General features: G+C 39.4%; 1 protein-coding gene across 1 annotated transcript in view; it reads right to left on the reverse strand.

Moving 5' to 3' along the window:
- Positions 1-17,248, reverse strand: part of pcxb (pyruvate carboxylase b) — a 258,985-nt gene that overhangs the window by 42,105 nt on the left and 199,632 nt on the right. Inside the window, exons 14-16 of the mRNA XM_072686774.1 lie at positions 10,734-10,890; positions 6,845-7,085; positions 5,844-6,093 (exon numbers count right to left, since the gene is read on the reverse strand). Coding sequence (XP_072542875.1) covers positions 5,844-6,093; positions 6,845-7,085; positions 10,734-10,890 — 648 coding nt within the window. The remainder of the gene's footprint in view (positions 1-5,843; positions 6,094-6,844; positions 7,086-10,733; positions 10,891-17,248) is intronic.

Below are 17,248 nucleotides of genomic sequence, written 5' to 3' on the forward strand. Positions count from 1 at the left end.
TAACTCCAATGTCTCGGCTGTGTTCTGCGTCAGCTGCCTCACCAGTAGTCTGCAGTAAAAGTGCAGTAATCATGATTATTCATAGCTTAACATTACATTCAGGTTACTGTGCCATTTTCTCTAGAGAAAACCAGCTGTTTTAACCAGTAACTGTAAAATAAAAACAGTAGGAAGATCTTGTAAAAAGCAAGCAGCTGTGATTGTACTTGAAAATGCTTTTTGGCAACTCTACCCACCTTTGTGAGTATAAGCTATGGTTTCCTTAATCTTTAATGATCTACCTTTGGTATTTTATCAGGATGCATGCATTTATACTTGCACTGTAAATTTGTTTGGCCAGCAGGGTAGATCTTTGCTGATATTCTCTAGACGCATGCACAAAATACACTCCAGTTGTGTTTCCAGTCATAAAAAATTTAAAAATAAATAAATAAATAATAGAAATAAAAAAAATGTCCCACTTTGTCAGCTATACTCAAGACACCACATGTATGTCCCAATGTACTGTCCACTGTTCACACATGAGCCCTCCCTATAACTCCCTGGGAATTATCCCATGTTTCATGCAGGTGAACTGCTGTGTCAACTTTTCAGTCACAGGGTAAAGGTATGTATGAGTAAGGGGCTTAACTGTGCATCAGCAGGGTGGAGCTAGAACACGTTTTTTGATTTGGTCAGTGAGTGTACATCAAATACAGTATGGCATCTTTCTCTGAAGGACCTAGATCTGGTATGTTTTCTTTGTTAACAGTATCTGTAAAGACGTGTAGTTTTGATTAGAATCTTGTTATTAGTCCCACTGAGCCACTGATCATCTGCAACATTTTCATTTTGGAAACTGTGTATTCTCAGTTTCTCTCTGCTTCAGTTGAAAATTTTATCCTCCATTGTGTACTTCTTACTTCTTGCCACTTTTCATTTCTGTAAGTTACTCCACAGTCCTGTGACAGTGACTCCAGTGAGTGAAGATGAAAGCTCGTTCACATACACACACCTTCTGACGTGCATGAATCCAACCGGTGCAGCTTTTCAAACTACCACCCACACAACATCTCGCAGCTCGTCGTGCTTGGAGGAATGACAAAGTCAGCTTTACACCATGTCTTCTTTCATATGACAACATCCTCCAAATCCTTGTTTAAACTCTTCACACCGCAGGCTGATTAGCAAGCTCGGGCCTAGGATGTTCCATGTTATGATTTCAGCTGGAATACTGGTAAGTAGGGCACTGCAGGGCTTTATTTGAAATTAGATAACCAAGGGAAGCAAAGCCAACAATAAATCTAAAGAGCCCAACTGTAAATCTCCAAAAGCCAACTTTATATATACAAAAACCAACTGTAGATTTACAAAAGCCAACTCTACAGAAGCAAACTGTACATATATAACTAAGTCTATAAAAGTCAACTACAAATCTACAAAAGTCAACTGGAAGTCTACAGAAGCCAATTATAAATATGTAAAAGTCAACTGTAAATCTACAAAGGTCAACTGTAAATCTGCAGAAGCCAATTATAAATATGTAAAAGTCAACTGTAAATCTACAAAGGTCAACTGTAAATCTACAGAGGCAAACTATACATCTACAAAAAGTCAACTAGAAGTTTACAATTATAAATATGTAAAATATGTAAAAATCTACAAAAGTCAACTGTAAATCTACAAAAGTCAACTGGGCGTCTACAGAAGCCAACTGTAAATCTACAAATGTCAACTGTAAGTCAACAAAGCAGCTGTTCATAAACTTCTGAACTGTGCTGGTCTGTGTTAAGCACACATGTAAAAACACAACTGTAAGGTTCTTTAGGTAAACTAGTGTCGTTTTTCTATTACACTGCTCCAAATAACACTTTAAAGACTCCATTGGCGGCCAAGGCTCAGCAGGTGCTGAGAAGGCAGAGATGCACCCATATAGACATTTCTGGGCAAGTATAATAATCAATGTTTAAATAAAAATGTTCATGATAAAAATCTAAATAATATAGAGTGTGCGATCACCCCCAGCTATGACGTGGCAAAACATTCCTTAGTTTGGAAAATTGAAGTTGAGTAAAAATAAAGAAAAAAAAAAGAAAAAAAAACATTAAAAAAATTATATATCAAAACAACAAAAAGAATCTAAACAAAGAGCAATACAACCTGTAGTCTATTTAATTGGCTCTAGTTGCACAGCTGAGTACAACAGTCAGCAGATGATGTGGGCTCCAGAAAATGGGAATTGCCACCACCGTGATGTGCTTGAAGACATCACTAGCCAAAATCTTTTAATCGGACCAACAATAATATTAGTAGTATTGTTTTTCCCTCTTTAGAGGAAATTAATGTTACAGACACATACCTAGCTGAAGATTTGGCTTGGAGGTTCTACTACAGATTCCTTGAATGAGGGATACTAGAAGTATGCTCCAAAATGCCATGACTCAATATCAGCAATGAGTGACAAGTTGCCCATGTTCAGAAGGAGAACTGATGAAGATAGATTGTTTAATTTTAAACAATAAACAGCCAAATGATACGAAATAATATTTACAGGCAGTGATCCTCTCTGCTGTTTATTAGAGTGTTAAAGTATTGGATTCTCACAGGGCATTAATAAGCCTGTTAGTGATGTAATCAATAGTTCTGCTAAAGTAAATACTTTTAGGGGTCATGGTGGGATAATGAGCCAGATGCAGATACATCTGCATTCATTTATTTGAGTCTTAGCATGATTTTGTAGAGTTAGCATAGGCTAGTGATTCCTAACTCTGGTCATTTATATATGCCCTGCACATTTCAATGTTTCTTGTTATTTACTGATTATGGTTAATCAACATGAGGGTATTCCACAAAGCAAAATTCCTCAGTTAGCTGGAGGCCTGTTCTCACTTTAGACTGTCCCTTAGCTCTCATATTGATTTTTGGCTCCAAAATCCTGCTTTGTCAAATATCCCCCCAATGTAATTAGAGCCTGGAAGACACCAAACTATGCAGGGTAGCGGTACTGCAATGTTGGGAATTATTGGCATAAAGTGTTGCTCTGGTCCTGGTCCACCACACTTGTGAGTTTTTCTCAAGCATTGGAAGAGCTTCTCCTCCTGGGAGAATTTGCTCGTGGAATCGATTAGGTCCTTCTGTGGTTTTGTCAGTCTGTGCACTGGGGTGCGTAAATTCGCCATTATATTGTGTCTTTGAAGGTGTTCCCCTTTGAGTTGTTCAGTCATCCCCTGTTTAACCTCAGCCAGATCTCTGCTAGGTTCCCTTGTGTTCCAGAGTGTGCTGGTTGCCTGTCGGCCACAGCAATGACTCTGTTAGCTGCTTTATGACCTGGCTGAGAGAGTTTGTGCTGATGCAGCCCACCTTGTGTTGTCTTCACTCTACAGCAGTCAGGCCAGCCCTTTATCTCACTTACAGCTGTGTGGAAGCTCAGGGGAGAGGTGAACATCTTTGGGACAGTGAAAGGTGGAGATAGGAGGTGGTGGGAGCATTCAAGGCAGTGACGCACTCTCTTTTTCCATCTGTTGCTCAAAGATCCCCCCCCCCCCCCCCCCCGACCATGTTTTATGGATTAAAACTCCTGTTAAAAGGGTAAATAGGTGAAATAGTAATAGTAGTTGTCTTGAAGCCTGGATTTTGCCAATATTTATGTCTCTTTTAATGGTCAACAGTGTGTCATTCATTGTATCGTGTACTTGTTAGTTACATTAGCCTTATATTTGTAGAGATGGCATATTAGTATCATGAATACAAAAAAATGTTGAATCAAATAATAAAGAGAAAAAATACATAATTTCCATCATGAAAAAAATCAATCTAGTCAAGTTTTGGCTTGGTAACCTACTTTTAGATGTCCATCTCAAATGAAGTTATTCAATTTAAAAAAGCAATTTGTTGAATGTAAGTAGATTTTAACTGTTGAGCCCTAAAGGCCTGTATGTGGGCTCACACCTTAACTCTTCAGCATTAAATGACGTAAGGATATTAGTTTCATTATAAATACTGAATCATTCATAGTAGATACTGAATAATTCATAGTGGTCACTACAGAATTCACAGTAGTTACTGAATATTTTATTGTGAATACAAATTAACTCATAGTAGATACTAAATTATTCCTTATGGAAACTGGGTCATTAATAGTAGTTACTGAATAATTGATAGTAGATAAATAATAATTCATAGTGGACACTTAATACTTGACAGTAGATAGTAAGTAATTTGTAGTGAATACTGAATAGTGTATTGCACATACTGAATAACTAATAGTGAATACTGAATAGTTTATAGTATATACTGAATAAATCACTGTAAATACTGATATTTATTTCTGATAATAATGGAAGATAATTGATTGACGGTAACATTAAATCTCAAAAGTATGTCTAGGGTTAAGAAAGAAATATCAAATCAGTTTTAGAGGACACTTAAGATTATGCCACTGGCATCAGAAACAAAGAACCAATTACGTGCCAGCTCTCTTATCTCCAGTGTAAAACTAAAGAAGCAAACTTCAGTCACTTAACACGTCTAGGATTTTGGGGTAATGTGAAAGCAGCATACATTTAACTACTGCTTTAAAATTTGCAGTTCACTTCTTGTGCCATTTTGATAGATGCACGTTGTTAAGTCTTTTTCCCTGTTCTAAGAAATGTGTATTTGATGGCCTTCACAAATCCTGTTTTACAATACTGCACACAGTAAAATCTGCAGTGTTCAATGAACAGCTAGAGTGTTAAATTAACTAATGCAGAGCCCATTGACTGCTACTGTTTTTACTGTGTAGCTCAGTGTCTCACAGTTGTGTCCTCAGTGTGGCAGGAGGTTAACTGTGAAGCTCTGGCCATTAATCAGACTACAGGCTTTAATCAGTGTCTCTGGATACCGTCTCTACATTCTTTTCATTAGACCCGCTGCCTGAACAGTGAATCGCTACTCAAAAGTCATTTTAATACAATTGAACAATTTTTTGAGAAAAGTCAGTGGAGCAGTAGCTCAAGTACTTAATCGGAAAGCTAAATGAGAAACTTTAGCCCACAGTTTTGGCAGCGTACTTTTCACTTATTATTTAAACCTCCTGTTCAAATTTTCCACACAGAGGCGTGGAAGCTTTCATCTAATATGAGAAAAAGCAACACACTGTGTTGATACCCAGTGCTTGCTCCCCCAGCCTTTCCAGCCTTTCTTTTGTCTTTCTTCTCAGCCTGTGAAGTTCTGTCTGTGGCTCCTCCTGTATTTATTCCAATGGGCTTAAGTGTTCTCATGCTGTCTTCCTGTTGTGTTTTTGTTCTGTTTTCCTCCTGGGAGACTCTTCTGTGTTACCTTCTGCACTAAACGCTGCTTTGAAGGACCTAAAAGCTACACTGTGCTACCTGGCCTCTGTCCTTTGTTGTTTTTGGATGATTTGTCTGACTAATTAACTGAACAAACTAACGAACAAACTAAAGGTTGTCTGTGTCCTCTTCTATGGTTCATTTCATCTAAAAATACAAAAGCTGAAACTTGACCTGTATATCCTCTCTCTCTTGTCTCAAGATTCATCCTTCAGCTCAGACATGCCAATAAATCCGCAGCTCTTCTGCTTCAACTGCGGGCCAAAGCGATTCTCAAACACACACTGACCACAAACCACAGCACACAAACTTACCACTAGAGCACACACACCATAGTGGCTTCCTCTGCGACAGATGATTAATGAGCTTTGCTTGTTAATTTGACACGAAAATTGAATTAAATAAATTTGATTGGCAAGCGGAGCAGCTCTTATCACATTCCACCAGTGTGAGTGTTTACACTGGCTATCGGACTGTTTAAATGACACAGCTAATTGGTCAGTGCTTTGACTGACAGCTCTGCGATCCACTCACCAGAGTCGAGTTTGGTGCCTTTGGTGCAGGCCACTATAGCTCCCATGCTGGGTTGAGAGGTCATGCCAGCCATGGAGTCCACAGCAACATCTACGACGTCCGCCCCCGCCTCTGCGCACGCCAGCATGGCCGCCACACCTGCACCTGCTGTGTCATGAGTGTGTACGTGGATAGGCATGTCTGGGAAACGATCCCGCAGTGCAGTGATCAGCAAACGACTTGCCTCAGGTTTCAACAGGCCAGCCATGTCCTACAGAAAGACCCTCAGCATTAATACAACATCTAGTTCATGTCACAGTATGTGATTGGTACAAAGATCTGATGACATTATAATTCTATTGGAATATGAAACTATAGCAAATGACTCACTGCACAATGAAATCTCTAATTGTACTATGACAATAAATATTAATGGAATAATTTGATTGATTTTTATTTAGTATTTTTCAGAATTAATTTTTTTTAATTATTTATTATTATTGTTTATTTATTATTTAATAATTATTTACTTAGTAAATCAATCTCAATAGAAAACTGAATTCAACAGAATAAATATTAATTATTCTATTTTTTGTAAACATGCCACATTTAGTTTTTTTAATTACATGCAAAACAGAAATTACACTCTAAAGTCATTAAAAACACATAAAACCAAAAAGCTACTGAATTTGACTGAATATAACTGTAGTCACTCTATACACTAAGCCTTTATACATATCTTTATGTTTATTATAATAATCATTGGAATAAAGATTGTATTATAATATTATTAATTACTTATTTTTATATTTGAAAGCAAAAACACCACATTAATATTGGAATATTATCTTAATCACTTTTAATCACTATTTTCCAGTACTCTAACATTTTAAAATCAATTATTTATGAATTAAGAATATATTCTTAATTTGTTCATCTTCATAACTCAAAAATGAACTCTCCAGTAACTGCTGTAAAGTACTCCAAAAGTACAAATCTGTCATGTGTGCACCCCACTGTACCTTAATACATAGTATGTGTGTGCCAGCTTTGACCAGCTCATCAGCCAGCTGCACATAGTAATCCAACGAGTATTTCTGTCTCATGGGGTCAGAAACGTCTCCCGTGTAAGAGATGGCTGCCTCCACCACTCCTCCAGCTGAGCCAGCTGCTTCCATACCCAGCAGCATGTTGGGCAGATAATTCAGAGAGTCAAAAACACGGAAAATATCCATCCCATTCTCTTTCGCCACCTCACAGAACCTACAAAGAAAGAGAACACATAGGGATGGGACAGTGAGAGATGGAAGAGGAGGGAATTATGAACAGGACAAAATAAATAGACAAGGTTCATCATTATATGCCTTATTGTTCAGGACCATGGACAGGTGTAATTAGATGACATTTAAACAGATCAAGATGCAACATACATCTATAGCTATAACATAGATAAGCATATGACAAGTAAGGGGGGAAATGTTTTCAGTAAATTCTGCAGTAGCTAAGATCTAGTATACTGTCACGGTCGAAAGCCTTGTACCCCAGAAAAAAAAAAAAAAACTTCACAGGAGAAAGAAATCTTCTTCTCTTTGTCAATGTTAAAAATATTTTATTCCAAGTCAGTTTGGAGAATTTCTATTGGTCCATTCATCATGTAATGGAGATACAGTGATTTTGTATGACAGCAACATTATAGACTAAAATGTTAACAAAGCAAGCTCTCAAAACTGAAACTAGTGAACCTTCTCTTGAGCCTGCCAATCTTATTTACAAATGTTTGATACAGTAGATAAACCCTTCAGATTTGAAAACATATCATTTAATCTCCAGTCCATAAAAATCAGCCTGTTTTGAAGTTGAGACATCACAAAACCTGATGCATGTATTTGTTTATGAGTTCTACTTAAGTACTAAAACACAAGAGGGAGCTGTGATTTGATCACAGGTGCGTGCCATAGATCATCACAGCTGTGATGTTATTAGCAATAACACACTCCCTTTTGTGTTCTATTGCTTTTATAAAACAGTTATAACTAAATTAAAGAAGCAAAATAAATCAAAGAAGCCTTAAATTTCATACTAATATGCTTTGATACTGTCCAAAACACCAGGACTAAATAAGTGGAGGTTCATTAAGGTACCTGTTGAGCCAATTTGAGCCCTTTATGCAGTCCAATAACTGCTGATACTTTAAGGTTCGCATTTCCTGGAATAGATAGAGCCATAGAACTGTCGAAGTATCAAGTTCAGCCAGAGACCTTATAAATGACAGTTCAGCCTTTTCAATTGTGGTTAACATGTCAGCAGAGGGAGGCAGTTTTAGTGTGAAAAAGTGTGCTGTTATTACAAATAGCATGGTTAAAACACTTCTCAAACACTCAGGTCGGAGTTAACTGTTGTATCAAACAGTGTAGCTCCACCCATTCATAGTGAAGTTCCAAGAAGTGTTTCAGCCTGGACTGCTTTTTAAATAAGGCAAAGTACAGAGTACAGGTCAGCTAATCCAAGCAGATTATTTACATATGTCAGTCTTAATGGTAATCACAAATGTGGCAAGTGGACACCATGGGCAAAAATAAGATTATAAAATCATAAATATTATAATATTCTAAAATATAAATATTATTTAACTACAACACACTTTAAATGAAGTTTTTTCACAAAAAAATAATTGTGTTTAAATAGGACATTCTGTAAAGCTTGCTAATAGTATCCTAACAGTAACTGTAAACACATTTTTGGACATGGGTAATTCAAGCTTCAGCAATATTTCAAGTTTTAAAGCAGTAACTGCTCAGCATGCAGCATGTGAGTGAAACTTAAAAATAACAAGCCAAGTAGAAAACATCACTGAGCCAAGACAGAGAGAGAGATTCGTAATTGGAAATACATGTGCTCATGCTTGTGGTCTTATGGCACAATTCAGAGCCAAGTGTCTCTAGAGTGTCTTGGGAGTGTGTCTCCATGGTTACATTTACAGTCAGTCAAATCTGGCAGCTTTATCCCCTTATATGGCTGATTCTGTCTTTGAAAGCAGAAGGAATCTGGCCTTTTCAGGTCTAATTTATGAGAGTACATATGGGCTTTTCAGCAAGAGGTCACAAGCTGGACCCACCAGTGTGTACAGAGTCATTGAAAACATAAAAAAATAAATCTAATGAGAGCCTTGTGTCTTAACTAGCAATTATATTTGCTTGCTTGGATTCGCTGTTCATGGATGAGCTCCAGCAGAGTGATGGATTGTCTACACTAGGACAGTTCAAGGCCAGCATATTCATAATCTCTCTTTCTGTGTGTGTGTGTTTGTGTTTGTTTTCATACATATATCAGGACCAAAATGCACTGAACTTGTAGGACAACCAGAAAAAAAAACCACTTTTTTAACAACTTAAAATTATTCGACAAAATATGTCACAATTATTCGACAATATACACCTTTTTAATGTCTAGTTACAACCTCCCATGCAACTGTAACCAAACACATTTTGTAATTATTAAATGTCAGGTCATATGTCCGTGATCTGAAGCTGAAGCGCAGTTGGGCCATGCAACCAGACAATGATCCAACACAGGCAAGTCTACCTCAAAATGACATGCTATGGCAGGACTTAAAACACATAGTTCATGCTCAAAGCCCTACAAATGTCACTGCACTAAAGCAGTTCTCCAGGATAAGTGGAGAATAGAATAACCGGTCAGAATAACCAGAACAGCATTGTGAGACACTACTTAACAACTTCAAAAAGTGTTCAGTTGCAGTGATCGCTGCTAAGAGAGGTGTAACCAGCTATTGGGAACAAAGTGGGCAATCACATTTACACACAGGGGGACTGGGTGTTAAATATGTTTTTTTAATAAAAGGCCCACACCCTGCGCAAGATGCGTTGCGATGCTCATTGCTATCTTACACCCCGCCAACAGTCTATTTTCACGACTTCTGCCTGCGTAATTTAAATAGCAATGATGCTTATGAATATATCCACGCAGATGGGTGTGGCAGCGTGGGTGGGCGTGGGAAAGTGTGTTCAGTTCCAAATCTGCTGTTAGAGCTGCAAAGGGGGGACGTAATAACACCTATGGATTTAGAATGGGATGTCATAAAAGCTCCTGTAGGTGTAATGTGTAGGTGCTTCAATACGTTTGTCCATATAGTGTATTTGTAGATACATAGTCCTTCATATGTGTGTGTCAATAGGAAACATGAATGATTCCATGTCCTGCCAAGATATGAAAACAAATGTGCATATGTGTGAGAGAGAGTACACAAGGACAGGTTAAACAGTATATGAGGACATGAGAAGAGTGTAATGGAGTAAATGGACAGAGGGTCAGATGGGAAGGAGAAGTGAGAACGTAATGGGAAATAAATGTTTCAGTACCACGGACAGCGGGCAGCCCTGTGATTCTCTCGGTCGAACTGTCCCAATCTGCTCAAGGGATAGTTCTCCCAAGACACACACAAATGTGTCTCTGTTAGAAAAGCTGTGAGGTCCCAACCCAACCCCCTCCCCCCATATATATATTTTTAATCAATCACTGAAACTTACAACCTTTAACAATGTATTAAAAAAACAAAAAAGAACAACTGAAAAGTGATTTTTGCACTTGTGGGTATGTACTTCACCATTTATGCACTGCATTTCCTCAATTCAAATGTGTACACCCTCCTCACATGAATAAACCATGAATAAGACACAGGTTTTTCATTAGAAACAACCGTGACCATGGTGATGCACAATGACACACACATTTGATTGATGTAAATGCAATGCATTACTTTCACAGTGTATAAATAGCTATACCATGTTGTAGCTGTCATATAAAAACCTCATGCTTCTATTTCATTTATTGTTTTCGACAATGGCAATATGTATGTGCAGGCTGTGTGTACGTGTGTGTGCATGTTCTCACTTGAATACGGCATTGTCAGGGTAGTTGGTGTATCCCACTGCATTGGCTCCTCTCAGCAGCATCTGGAAAGGCACGTTGGGTAATAAAGCTCTGAGCTCTTGTAGCCTCCTCCACGGACACTCATACAGGAACCGCATAGCCACATCAAATGTAGCACCTGGAAAGAGAGAGACACTTTGATGTCAAAATGGGATGCTATGGGAGCACTCAGCAACACTTTAGGTCATCTAAATAAACCAATAAGTTAAATACAATAAAACAAACCAACTAAAACAACTTTAAGAACTTCAGTTTAAAGTACGCAGAGTATTTTAGCTGTGTTCTGGTCTGAAACAGAGCTCATCACTATAGATGAAGTACACTGCTATTGCACCACGCTTCTTTTTTAAAGCCTGCAAGTGATTCATACTACTGGAATATGAAATTCATTCAAATACATGATTTCACCAGTTTAAAGAGGGTCCTTCCAGCAATGCAATCTGCATTTAGTGCCAGCTTGTGTGTCTGATGTATAGTATTTCACTTTTTAATGAATCAGCTTGGACTTTCAGTTGGACCTCTCGCTTTTGACACATCTGAAACCAATGATAAATATCTGCAGAGTAAAAAACACATTAAATTACTGCAAAACACTAAACTTAGAGCAAAATATCCACCACTAAAATCCTAATTAAAAATGGGGTACAGTATGCCAGTGTGTGTCGACTCAGTCTGTTGCTGTTAAGCAATTTCACACTGGTCCTGTACAGCAGTTTACCTGAGAGTGTGTGCAAGTTCATGCTCGACTCTCCCCCTGCACTCCAGGAAGGGGCAGTCACATCCCTGCAGGACAGGAGCAATTATGACTCCTGGGAAAGGTTTATCCTCTGCAGCATGCACTCCTCAAAGGTGAGTGCCAACCTCTACCATCCAGCTGAGTCCTCTGGATGAGCAAGTTCAGGTCCTGCAATGTCTACCAGCTAACGGAGAGTTATGACCCTGGATAAGACCAGGACTCTGATCAGTACAGAGGTCATTGTTCAATGAGCACCACAAGCCAGAGGTTCCCCCAGAAACCATTGTAAAAATCTTAAAAAGGCCATAATGATATGAAAATGACGGTCCCATCCCCTCTCCTTCTTTAGGCAGATAAAAAGGCTTGTGGTATCCAGTGCAGGCGACTGCAGAAGACATTCAGCAGCAACTCTGGGAGGTTGGTCAGCAGATTCGATGAAGGAGGCACACAAGCCTGTTTATGCCACAATGATGATGTAGCAAGCTTGTGAATTATGAGTACCCATCCCTAATGGAACATTTAAGGAAACAGAAAGTATCACCTATTGAGACACCTCTTCACGTTTTCATACGCCATCCCAGATCTTCTCAACCCAATCACTGTCTCTCAGGTACTTAAACCAACCTGTTCTTCAGATCAAACCATCTAGTTGACCACCATTCCACTCCCTGACAGCAAGGACAGTATCATTGTTGAAAAATATCACTGTTGAAAGGTTGTCAGAATACCTCAGGCTTCAGACTCCAGAGAGTTAACCTTAGCAGAAAGTCCACATCCATCTGACCAGACAGAGTGTGAGTTACAATTAGGCACATTCAGACCAGTAATTCTTTCGTTTTTCTTTTTCTTTAAGAGTGAACAACAGAGGCTTTATAATGCTCAACAGTAAGACCATCGAAGCCAGGTGCCTGGCCATTCTCCATAACCTGGAGAGCCTCATGCAGCTCTTCCAGAGAGAGCTCAGTGTTGAGTAGTTCAGTTGACTGCGGCAAGACCTTGACCTGATTGTAAAAGAAAACTCCTCCACCTTCTGTACCTCCTCCCACTCGCTCTCAGACAGCTTTGAGAAAAAGCTGACTGTCTGCATGTGAATTTCAGTGGGCTTAGATGTAAGATCCACTGATTCTGTTTTCACAGCATGCATAAACCTTTTCTGACCATTGCTACATTTAAGGCTACAGAAGAACTTTGAGGAAGCATCCATTTCTGTCACACTGTAAAACTGTGAGCAGACCAGTGCCTCTTGAGCTGCTGGCTAGCATATCAGCTAATGCAGCCTTTTTTTGCTTCTAAGAGCTTCAATTTGCCCATGATTTCCTGTAGGCTCTTTTAAACCCTGCAGTTCCACCATTTCAATCTACAGAGCTTTAAGAACTCTGGTTGTGTCCCTTGTGACTTTGAAAGTATACTGCTGACAGAATATTGCAGGTTTGCACTGTGTCTACTTCTCACCATTATTTCAGGGAGCTTCACATTTGATGTAGCATCCAATATCTATGCTATCAACAGGAAAAAAACTGTAAAAACAGAAAACTGGTGTCTAAAACCATAAAACTAACCAACCTAGCCCCTGCACATTGTCCTTGCTGGTGGCCTAGAAGTTACATTCAAATGTCATGCAAGTCGTAGGCCAAAATCCAAGGCAGTTCAAGCGATCTGGTTAAGGAAAATGTCTGGCTCCTCAACCCGCACACCTTTCTGCCCTCTATCAACCCTGTAGTGAAGGTATGGCCTTATTCTGTAAGCATACTGAACAGCCTGACTGAGCCATCACCATCAGATCCAGCCTTATCCACTGTCCTAACATCTGTTTTAACCTATATTCCCCTTTCTCTGAAACTGCTTCTTCCTTCATCTTCAATTTCCACCTCGGATGCAACCTGCAGCACTGCTGCTTTGGCTGGAGTTCCCCCACTACATCTGCCCCTTACTTCTCTAGCCTGCCCTTCTGAGTGAGGAATCTCCTGCTTCGTGCCGCCCCAGCAATTTCATTTATGGCAGGCTCGGCCAGCTGAGCAGCGGCCGCACTCAACCACTGTGGGCTTAGTTGCAACAGGTGCAGACGGCCATCCAGTGCTCCTGGTACCACCACAGGCAGCGCGTCATCAAAGCCATCAAATTCCAAAAGGGATTTTCCTAATGCGGAGACAAATTTACCCAAACGAGACAAATCCTAAGAAAGAAATTCATCCTTTATCAAGGGGGGACAATTAGATAAGTTGTACTGAGGGGAAGCATGGGGGGCTGCTCTGACCTAATCATTCATCTTTCCATGGTTGCCAAAAACAGCATTGTTCATTCAAAACGGCTGCTCCCTACAGCACTACAGGCAGCACTTCCCCACTCTCGCCCCGCACTCCAGATTTATGCCATGCTGGCGAGTCAGGCTCCTAAACAGCTTGGTGTTAGGACATGTCATGCTCCCAGCAACACGTTGGTAGCTGACTTCCCACGGGGAAAGACCCGCAAACTACACCTTTTACATACATCCCCCGCCCCACACACATACACACTTGCTAACAAAACCACAACAGGAAAAGATTTGGCAATGCACCAACTACTCACATGCACCACAGGAGAAACGGAGAAAGGGAAAGACAGAGAGACAGAGAACGAGACACAGAGAAAGCAAAAAGTGACAGTGAGAGAAAACGGGTGAGAAAGAGAAACAGAGAAACAGAAAGACAGAAAGAAAGATGTAAAAAGAAAAGAAATGAGAAAGAGACTGATAGACAGACAGAGATAATGATGGAAAGAGAAAGGGATAGGGAGAATAAACAGGAGAGAGTGAGAGAAAGAAAGAGAGAGAAAGAAAGAGAGAGAGTGAATCTGAGCATGTCAAGCGAGAATTCTCCAAGATTCAGTTGATTTAACCTCTTGCCTGCACAATCTTACACAAAATAGAACATACTTGCATACATACACACACAAACACAAACACACACACACACACACACACACACACACACACACACACACAAAACCGCTACTCTTGCCCTTCAGCACACACAGTGGTGAAGTGCTGCTGATCTAAAGTGCTGTAGACATATTTTTCACAGGTCAAAGTTTAAGGTCAAGTTTTCAGTTCACTACCAAAAACCTGAACTTGAGCTAGACAAAAACACACACTGACAACGAACCCATGCACACACACACACACACACAAATATATTTGTACATGCACAGTCAGTGCCTCACGTAAGTAGGTGAAGTACATCAGTGAGCAGAGTTTAATTAAAGACGAATTAACAGACGGATAAGAGGCAAAAGCTGCAGAGCCTCGCCTTCCGAACTTTAGCGTTTTAGAACAACGCCACTCTCCTCTTTTAGTATGCTTGTTTCAGATGAGCAAGTTGGTAGTATCTTGAGACTTGGATGACTTTATCAAGTCCGTGACCAGCTGTCATTACCGGCCCTCTGTCTGCAATGTTTATCTTTAAAGTCGCTTGCCATAAATCAAGCCTGAAGGCTCAAGAGCTCTCTGGGAGAGAAAAGCAAGTGATCTGCACGCTGAAAAGAAGAGAATTCAATCAGCAACCAGCAATCACCATAGCCCAAAACCTGGCCACAGAAAAATCAACACCCTGGAACATCTTTAAAAAAAAAAAACCCTCTAATCACAGACAACTTTAAGGATGCAGGGAGCAGGAACCGTCTGCAGCAAATTTAGAAAAGCAACACCTGCAGAATCACAAAAGCTACACAATCACATTCACACCTCTTATATCAACAACATCAGTGTCAACAACCAAAGGGCCGGATTACATGCCGAGAACGTCCACTAACTGACCACTTTATTAGTAACACATGTACACCTCATTCATGAAATTATCTAGTCAGCCAATCACGTGGCTGCAGTGCAATGTTGAAATCATTCAGATGTGGGCCAGTAACTTCAGCTAATGTTCACATCAACCACCGAAACAGGGAATAATGTGATCCCATGCTCTCACCCATGCTCTGGAGCCCTTACATTGTTCTGGAGCATGACTGTATGGCATGACACAAGGCTAAACACAACAAATTTAAGTATATTATTGTCTTTCGTCTCTACAAAAAAAACTATAAAAAGTTGATGTCAGGTTACAAATTTCTGTTGATTTATAAAAATTTGTCACATTAAATGTTTAGAAATATTTGTCACATTAAAACGTTCATGAAGCAATTTAATACTAGTTAAATTAAGCGGGACAAGGACGCAAAAAACACCAGAGAAAAACAGTTGGAAGAGGCCTTAGAATAGTCATCTTAACATTTCCATTCAGTCAAGCATGCATAGATATTTGTTGAGTCTTCATGTCTGTTTATGCTTGCTTACTCCAAAGGCAAATATCTAAAACAAGAAAAAAGGTATTTTACCAAGGGCACACATTCACAGTCCTATGTGCTCAGTCAACACAACTGGAACTCTGGCACCTTTGCAGAACATTTTTATATATGGGCACTTTTTTTCAGTCTAAACTGAACACAATACAGTGATGTGACGGAAACTCCAAATATCACTTTATAGACACCTCATATTAATCTATTCACTTATAATCCAGAGACCTTGAATGCTCAAGAAAAAAAAAACAAATGTGACATCTCTCTCACAATAACGTGGAAGATGCTGGATTTTATTCCAATTCTATTCACTGCGCTGTTGAGGGATGTAGCAGACCAGGGTTATTACTCACTGCTGTTCTTACATATGATCCACAGTTCAATTTTAATAGACTGTTATTTTCTATACAGAAACTACAATTTCCACTAAAACAGAGCTGGTCAGAATGTCAAATGTACACTATATGTCCAAATGTTTGTGGACATCCCTTCTATTGAATGCATTCAGCTATTTAAAATTGCACCCACTGCTGACACAGCTGTGCAAATGTACACACACAGCTTGCCTAGTGTATGTATAGAAGTACTGCTAATAGCATAATACTTTTGGCACCATGCCTAATGACAGGTGTGGGCAAGAGGGGTATAAAGCTCCCTAACATTGAGCTGTGGAGCAGCAGAACTGTCTTCTCTGGAATGATGGTGCTCTATCCAATACTTTCAGGATCTAACAACAATCCAACAATCTAGTGGGAAGTCTTTCCTGGACAGTACAGACAGGGTATTCCAACAACAGCAGGATACCTCTTTTTAATACCCCTGATTTTCTGAACAATAAAGGTGTCCCAATACTTTTGTCAATTTAGTGTATCTAGAGTTTTTAGCAGCTTGATAGCTTTATGCTAAGCATAGTATCAACAGAAGATTGTACTTATGTGATGGTTAACTATGACTTAAATATGACTTCATTTCTGGTAACACCTGGTAAGCTTATGAATCATCTAGAATCCAGAGTTCCCCATTTCTAAATTCGACTTTGTCAGCTGTTCAAGTGCAATTTAGAATTTGAAAATCCCAATTTTGGAAGCCACTCAAAAGCAGCATCACCAGAGAATTTGTGGTGAGGAATTGCTATTCAGGAACGTCTTATGGAAGATATGCTGAGAGAGTCCAAAATGATTGGTTTCCTATGGAGCTTTTGGGTAAAACTGCAGATGCAGACTTGCAATTTAGCTCCATTCACCCCTATTCACTGAGGACTCACTTGTGCGCACCCTCTCATATCCTTATGCATAATGGGAAGAATAGTGGCAGGCCGTTCTTAAACTGATTTATTATCAGAATCTTCTGGTTTGTCAGCTTGTTCTATTCAGTTTTTTTCAATGTTATTTTGGGATGCTGGTTCTTTGCAGTCCTG

Source organism: Salminus brasiliensis, chromosome 9, assembly GCF_030463535.1.
Source record: "Salminus brasiliensis chromosome 9, fSalBra1.hap2, whole genome shotgun sequence".
Classification (NCBI taxonomy): domain Eukaryota; kingdom Metazoa; phylum Chordata; class Actinopteri; order Characiformes; family Bryconidae; genus Salminus; species Salminus brasiliensis.